General features: G+C 40.8%; 1 protein-coding gene across 1 annotated transcript in view; it reads right to left on the bottom strand.

Moving 5' to 3' along the window:
* Window positions 1-455: 455 nt before the first annotated feature.
* The window catches only part of LOC137993649 (negative elongation factor E-like), a 22,930-nt gene continuing 15,113 nt past the window's right edge, over window positions 456-8,272 (bottom strand). Inside the window, exons 9-13 of the mRNA XM_068839615.1 lie at window positions 6,001-6,070; window positions 3,674-3,710; window positions 2,477-2,531; window positions 1,680-1,788; window positions 456-889 (exon numbers count right to left, since the gene is read on the bottom strand). Coding sequence (XP_068695716.1) covers window positions 819-889; window positions 1,680-1,788; window positions 2,477-2,531; window positions 3,674-3,710; window positions 6,001-6,070 — 342 coding nt within the window. The 3' untranslated portion in view covers window positions 456-818. The remainder of the gene's footprint in view (window positions 890-1,679; window positions 1,789-2,476; window positions 2,532-3,673; window positions 3,711-6,000; window positions 6,071-8,272) is intronic.

Here is an 8,272-nt window from a genome sequence, read left to right as displayed (position 1 = left end):
ACCAATGTGACCCGGATTCGATTCCCAGACTCCGCGTCACGTGTGGGTTGAGTTTGGTGGTTCTCTACCCTGATCCGACAGTTTTTTTTTCTCTGGATACTCCGGTGAGTTTCCCCTCTCCTCAAAAACCACCATTTGATTTGATGAGTTGATTTGACTTAATTTCTGCAGTTTCCTCAATTAGTGCCCCAACGCTAAGTACACTTGACACTGAAAGTTCATTACTTTCATTAGTATAATTAAGCAATAGAGGATTAGTTCCGTGTTTACATAACCTCATCTAAACACGAGGGGCAGTTGGGAAAATTCCAGACGGTTATGCAAACCCGAGACGCAGTCTTGGGTTTGCATAACTGTCGGTTCCAACTCCCCGAGAATTTAGATGACGCTGCGTAAACACGAAAAAATGTCCTCTTTTGCTTTTATAAAATATTTCTCCAAAATAATTCGACAAATGAAGGAAAATGCTGGTTTTTTTTACCTCTTGATTGAAACAGATTTTCTTGACACACGCTAATATTTCCTACCAGCAAATCAAAACGCGCGTCTGACAACACAAAGCCAATAAAAATTCGTGTGATGTCACAGCCGTGTTTATATACTCTCATTACAGCTATTGACCAATGAGAGTGCGAGTACTATCCTAATTATTTTACAAGGTTCATAACAAAACTACTGATTTAAGTTTATTAACTACATGTATCGGTTGTGGCGAATTGTTACAAATGGCCTATGAGGAAAAAGTGCTTCCGACGAGAACCAGAATTAGCCGTTTGACGAAATCTCGCCGACAACATAAATTGAAGAGTATCCATCGCCTATATATCTTCATATGAAACAATCTCCCTCGCCTCTCGTGACTGTAGACCGCTGCTATGTCCTCTGGAATCTGAAACAATAGTTAGAATAACTGTCAACAGCTTTGTTATATAGAGACTCGTAGGACGTAAACTGTCAAGGTCTTGAAAAACAGTGCGAGCGACCGCTACGCATCCCCTAGGAAGGAAGGGCAACGTACATGGACACCAGCCATCACCTTTCAGTTCAGCCTTTTGTGGGATCATGAACATTGCTTTGAGAGAGCGATTGTCTCTTATACACACCTGAAATATTCAGGTGGCTCAAACGGGCTTCGAACCCATGACCTCTGCGATGCCGGTGCAAAGCTAAATACCAACTGAGCTATGTAACCACTCAGTTGTGAGCAGGTCAATTTGTTAGGCCAGGAACCCATGACCCGGAGCCTACAACTCTACTGTGTTCGTGCAACGGCGTTTTCACAGACCGATTTATTTTTAGATTGAATTTCCCGCTAATGAGACTCCCACAGGAGCCCGATGACCAATTACAAGAAATTAAGCTGACGTCATAGGGTCACCGAACCGGAACTGCCTTTGTTTTTTTCCGGAAAAGATAGTCTAAAAATAGATCGGTCTGTAAAAATGCCGTTACATAGGCCCAGTATGGGAACTGTAGGCTCCGGGTCATGGGTTCCTGGTTAGGCTCATGTGTTCTCGTGGCCCTCTTTGATACAAAAGTATTGAAAACGGGTTTTTGATCGTGATTGAAGGACACTAAACTGGGTTCAAGCGACAATACTGCTAGCACTGAAATTGTCGACATTTTGTATTCTCGCACAATAATTACCCATCAATAACAACAATAAAAGTGTCAAAAACCTCTACTTCCAAGACCAGGCCTAGGACGGAAATTCGCGTCTCCCATATTTGGTTGTCTTCTGGAGAGGGCGACTTTGATATGAACACTAGAAACCATCATACCATTCATCTGAAGACAAAAAAAAAGGGACAAAGAAATCATTGGCCTTTGCTATATTAAATAAGATACTTACATGCTAGTTTTCAGCTGAATGTTGCGCGCTATTTGTTTTGGGCCAATTTTTCGCACTGGAGATAAGCAAGCAGCAAACCCTTTGTGATTTTAAAAGGAGTACTGAACGATTAACTACGCTGATAAAAAGGTCGAAGCTCCTTACGCCCGCGTCACTTGCGACTTCGCCCCTCGCATATCACGTTCTCTCGGCGGATTTTCCAGCAGAAGAGAGACTGCTCGCGATCTGTAGGGCGAATGGTCCATGGGGCGAATTGCTTGGCAACCGACGAAGAGGCCCAACTGAAAGTCGACAACCTGTAAGCTATTTACAAAGCGCTTTGAAGTTCGAAGACAAATCCATTTTGTGGAACGGGATTCGAACAAATCATGCGAATCCCGCCCCCCGCTGCAATCCCAGAACCTGACTGGCTCCCAGCATTAACTTACGAACTTAATGAACCTGGAGCCAGAAGTGAAGCAGGTACTTTCCACAATAACTGGGAAACTGCGAAAAGATTCGGGTGCCACATATACAATCTTCTTTCAGCTTTGCTGCTCGTGTGCCACTAACGACGGAAACACGTGACCCGAGCCCCAGAAAACATCACTTATGTGCAACGAGTGAGCTTGACTTTGGCCATACCTCAGCTATTGCCTTTTCTGCTTCATCACATGAATCGAAAGTCACAAACCCTTGACTAAAAGATAAAGATCAAAATGACTGTCATCATGCATGAGGTTTCTGTTACCTTTGGCGATAAGATTGAGCTTTTTCTTCGACACTCGTTGATGCAATGTGGCCTGATGCAATGAGTGAGCAAGGGTAAAATTTGGGTCTTTGACTACAACTGCATCACGCAGTTACAAAGTGAAATAACGACTAACAACACAGCTCATAACTGTCACCGCCAACCAACCACCTAAGCTAAGATTCAGGCTTAAAACAAGCCTTTTTTAGGAAATGGTCATTCTCACACTGTCTCACTAAGGTAAGACGAAGATCCACTATAAAAGGCGTGGTCGCTTGGGCAAATGTGGATGATTCGTCAATCAAACGTGGATGGATGCAGATCTCTGTGATAACTTGTTCAATAAACAGCCCGTAAGGGCAATGTGTCCATGATATGTGATAAGACGTATCTGTTTAACTTTTTTTAAAATCCCCACTCACTTTTCTCACCCTGTTAATAGAGACCTTTAGATTCTAGGACGAGGACGAGAACGAGTACGAGATTTGACTGCCCATTTTTAGCGAAAATACCTAAAATATTTGTAACTCGGACGATTAATCTTACTCTTTGTTAGGAGTGTAGATTGCTCCGTTATTCTTAGTACTGGTAGCTGAGGCTTTCTGCTGATCGAAAAATGCCAAAACTGTTACCGTGTTGTTGAATTGTCTTGACACGACAACATTTTTGCAAAACCTAAAATGACGACGGTATCACGTTTTTCCCGCCAAAATGAAGCTGGTTTGTGCGCGCTCACTGTTATTATATGAGAAAATCTCGTACTCGTAGTCGTTCCCGTCCTAGAATCTAAAGCTCTCTAATATCTCTTTTAAGGCTTCGATCTGTGTTGCTGTTTGCTAACGTAACCAAAAATCACTTGACTCTCAAGATGACGTCCGCTCAGGTTGTCGAAACGTCAGTCAATGCCATCACAAACAGTACTTCTCGGGACTACACTCACCCGAACGAATTATGATATGACTCCTGGGTTCAACCCATTTACAAAACACAGACGTTTGAAGGGACCTCTCTTATGGTGCATCTTTGTGTTTAACATGATCAGGGAATGGCTTAAAAAAACAAACAAACAAAAAAACACACAAGCTCCGCACCTTCTTTCCTTTTCAAAGTTGACTCGATGCACTTTGCCTGTAAATTAAAATAAATAAAGGAGGTCGGTAAATTGATATCGAGTCCATTCACGGGAACGCATGAGCCTATCAAATTGACCTGCTCCCATCTGCGTGGCTATCATAGCTCAGTTGGTAGAATATTGCACCCGCATCGCAGAGGTCATGGGTCGAATCTCATTGGAGCCATTTGCATGATATTTCAGGTGTCTATAGACCGTATTCATAAATGACGGCTAAGTAATTATTCTTTTGTCTTTATACTAATCATCCTCACTAGCCTCGTTTGCACGAACAAAATTCAAAAGAATTTTTGTTCCAAAGTGAGGCTGATTGGCAAAAAGACAAAAAAATTATTTCTTGACCGCCATTTATGAATACGGTCTATAAGAGACAATTTCTTGGAGTAACTGCAGCACACCCTGCCATTTTGAAGTTGCACCTCTGAAGAGGCTCGATACGAGGATAAACAATGGAAAATAACACGCCTCCCCAAATAATCTTTTAAGGAGGATCGAACAAGTGTCAACGCTTCCAAGTGACGCTCTTATTAGAAGGAACGGCACCACAACGTTGTATCATGTATTGGCAATATTGTGGTACCAAATGAAACACGAATTATTGCTGAACAAGATACAGTCATTATTGTGAAGTAATATGTCACCGTGGCAACAGGCAAGCCCTGTAAAAACACCCTTTATTTTGTCTTTACTTGCTTATATCCAAAAACGAACTCGGTGACCCCCATTTTTTATTTCTGAAAAGTGATCAGAAGGGCATGATGAAAATTTCTGCAAAGTTTTAAAAAAATCTGTCTAGTGGATTCAGAGTCACCTTAATTTTGTGATTTTTTTAAGGTAGCTCTGAATCCTCTCGACATAATTGTTTTAAACTATGCCGAACGTTTAATCTTGCCCTTCTAATCACTTTTCAGCAATAAAAAAGGGAGGGTCACGGAGGTCGTTTTTGAGATATGAGCAACAAAATTCAAAATATAGGGTGTTTTTGCCGGGCTTTCCTGTTGCCAAGGCAACTTATTACATCACAATAATGATCACATCTTGTTTGGAAATAATCGGTGTTTCATATCCTACCATACCATTGCTGTTACGTGATACAGTATTGTTACAGTAGCGTTATTCGATCTACACAGAGAGGCTTCTAAGTGTTGAAACCCTTTCGAGCCTCCTTAAGTATATTCTGAAGCGGATACGTGGATACGCAGTCAAAAAGACGACCCCTCTCCACATAATCTTCTAAGTATATTTTGAAGTGGATATGCGGATACGTGGATACGTACTTACCTGACTAGAGTGTAATGTGAAGTGCTAGTTTTCGACCCCATATGAACCATGTGAGCGTTAGCCCTACTAATGGCAATGGGCCCAAACAAGGACAGAGAAAAACTCAGACCAGGGTGGGAATTGAACCCGTGACCTTCGGGATAGATCACCGCTGCTCTACCGACTGAGCTACAAGGTCAGACGGGAGCAGGCCGTGGGAACTGACGATGTTAAAGTCACGGCAACAAGTACAAGGAAGGATTACGTTCCCACGGCCTGCTCTCGTCTGACCTTGTAGCTCAGTCGGTAGAGCAGCGGTGATCTAACCCGAAGGTTGTGGGTTCAATTCCCACCCTGGTCAGAGTTTTTCTGTCCTTGTGTGGGCCCATTTCCATTAGTAGGGCTAACGCTCACATGGTTCATATGGGGTAGAAAACTAGCACTTCACATTACACTTCAAGTCTGTTCAAATATAAGTGCTACACGGCCAACGTTTGCAAAAACGTAATCATTCCTTGTACTTGTAAGTGGATATGTAGTCGAAACAGCGCTTAGGCTTAATCAGTAAAAGAGTGCTCTTTTCTTCACACGATCTCGAGAAAAGTGTAGTTAACCGAACCGTAAAATGAAAGCTAAAACTTTACAATAGTGCTTATGCCTAATCAAAAATTGTCTACAGAACTGCGAGAATCATTTCTCTCTTTCGTTTAAAGTGATATTGATAACAACAATTTTGACGGCTAACAACTGCCCATACTGCCAGCAGTCTCTTCAAAGTCAGTCGAACCTCCCGCTTTAGTCGCGCATGCAAGCAAGCCGAAAAGCTGAGGGAGGGGAGTATTCGCCCCTCGGCTCGCTTTCATGAATAAAGCGGGCGGCTCGACTAACTGAGAAGGGCCTACTAGCAGTCTAACAACTGACTGCATCCGCGTGAGACGTTATTAAAAGGAGAAAACAACAGCATGCTATCCCCCTTTGCAACCTACTTGGGCAAAAATTACTTAGCCAATGGACTTTCAAACTCACCAAACTGGGTAAATGATTCCTGAAGGATTTTTTCAGTTAATCCAATGCCTTTGACATATATAGTGTTGCCCTGGAAAGAGGCCATACGATACTTATAAACCAACCAAATGAACATTATTCAAATTATAACAGACCAGCGTTGCCCTCTCTTCATTAGCATACACATAATTGAAAAATCTAAGCTATAAAATGAGGCTAGTCAAGCTAATCACCAAAAAATGTAAAATATAATTTACTGGCAGCCATTTATGCATTAACAAATTGCGGTGCGTATGCTCAGTAATAGATGGCGCCAAAATGTGGTAGGAACAAAAAAGTGACACATGAGGTGACAGCTGAGTTTGTCACTTGGTACAGTTACTACATTGTACACAACCTGGACTGACCAATTCCATCAAGGTGTAACACAATTTAATGACACAGTGTGCTTTTTCGATGAGCACCCTGTGCTTTTAGAGCAAATGTTGAAATAAATATTTTTTTTAATTTAAAATGAAAATAAAAATGAAAAAATTTAAATTTACAGCTAGTGCCAGTTGAGTTCCAGTAGCACTAGAACTGGATTACTGTACTAGTAGGGATACTAAAAACGAACTTTTGCTTTGTAACATTGAGGAAAAGGAATGTATGTGAGTTGCATACATCCATCAAAGTACATGTAATACACATTTGTCCCCTCAATACCAAGAAAAAGCCCAGGACTTGCCCAAATAATAATGAACTATATTTAATAGTCCAGTCTCCTAGCATTAATAATGGTAACTTTTATTTGTCTTTGAATACAGTACTGTTGTAAATCTCTCTACGTATAGGCAATTAAAAACTGGCACCTCAAAATTGAGTGCAACAATGCAGTGCGCAAAAAGGAAAACTACATGTACTTGGTCAAAGCCATGAGAAGCAATTACAGATCATGTGTTAAATTTGTAAGCCTTTCCATGAGCTCCCTTAATGTTTTCTCCAACGAATGCTCTACCTTCTTAGAAATGATTAATGACATTGCCATTGACAAAAAGCAAAAACGTTTTATCTTTTGTCGTAGAAATAAGATTTGGGATAGCCCAGCCTTAATAAAACTTTTTCTTATTTAATTTGATTCCTTTGCAAATACGGTATACAAGTATAGACTTGAAACCAACTGTTAGTTCTAGGATAAACAGGCACTTGGACTGTATTATGAAAGGAAGATTTGGACAATAATTGTCACCTGGTCCAGTTACAATTGAAGGACTCAGAAAACCATTGACGTCAGTCTAGAGTGAAAAGCGATCATTAATTGCCGGTTGAAGTGAGTTGAGAATGAAGTTGAGAATTGAGTCGTGTCTTCAGGCGAAGCGATCAAGGCAATGTTGACAACCAGTAACAATGTGGAGGAGTGGCTCAGGGTTACAGCAAAAGGAGCAATCAGGAATTTGTAATAATCCCCAACTTGTCATATTTTTACATATAAGTGTAGAAAGGGAGTTGTTGATGTACACGTAGCCAATGGTAAAATTGTAAATGTTCTTGGGTAGATGAGACTGGCCAGACCACCAAATAGAGTTAACAGATCACAATAAGTGCTTGATAACATTTGAAAAAAAAAAGCAAAAACTTGAGATGTTAAGTGGTGTACAATTGCAGTTTGCCTTCTCGATTAGAACGGAAGTCTTTAAGAACTTCCTTGGTGGATTTGAAGACAACATATTGAATATTGGTGAGACGCAGAATTTGGGAATCAAACCCTGTGTCCTAGTGAATTTGGACCACCTGGTACAAAACCGATTGGACCTCAAGGGACTAAATCCGCCCTTCGCGGATTTGGACCTCCCGTATTACAGCTTGTTAAATTTTATTTAACTGTTCATCGATACAGAGTTAGATTTTGAATCAGGAAAACTTGAGGAAAAGACTTGAATCAGTTAATTTGTTGTTTAAAAGCATGCATGGCGGCATTTCGCATAAAATTATGTAGATGCGAATTTTAACTCCTTTCTGACAGAAGCATTAAATTGTCCTTGTCGCTTCGAGACTCGGGCAATTTTGTGAAAAAATTGAAAATACGCGTGAAATTATTCCTTAATCGCCCTTTGTTACTGTAAAGAATACGAGGTGTGAATTGATCTGAATTGAATTGCAGCTTAGTTCTCTTGACATACTGTACTTCGGCCTAGCTTATAAAACTTGCTAATTACAAAAATTCAGTTGATAATATTATGCTTTTCTCCTAGGATTCAATATCCCATTTAATGCCTCTGAGTAAAGACCACGAGAATACATACCTCTTACTAAC

Source organism: Montipora foliosa, chromosome 2 (genome assembly GCF_036669935.1).
Source record: "Montipora foliosa isolate CH-2021 chromosome 2, ASM3666993v2, whole genome shotgun sequence".
NCBI classification, from domain to species: domain Eukaryota; kingdom Metazoa; phylum Cnidaria; class Anthozoa; order Scleractinia; family Acroporidae; genus Montipora; species Montipora foliosa.
This window is presented reverse-complemented; position numbering and strand designations above follow the sequence as displayed.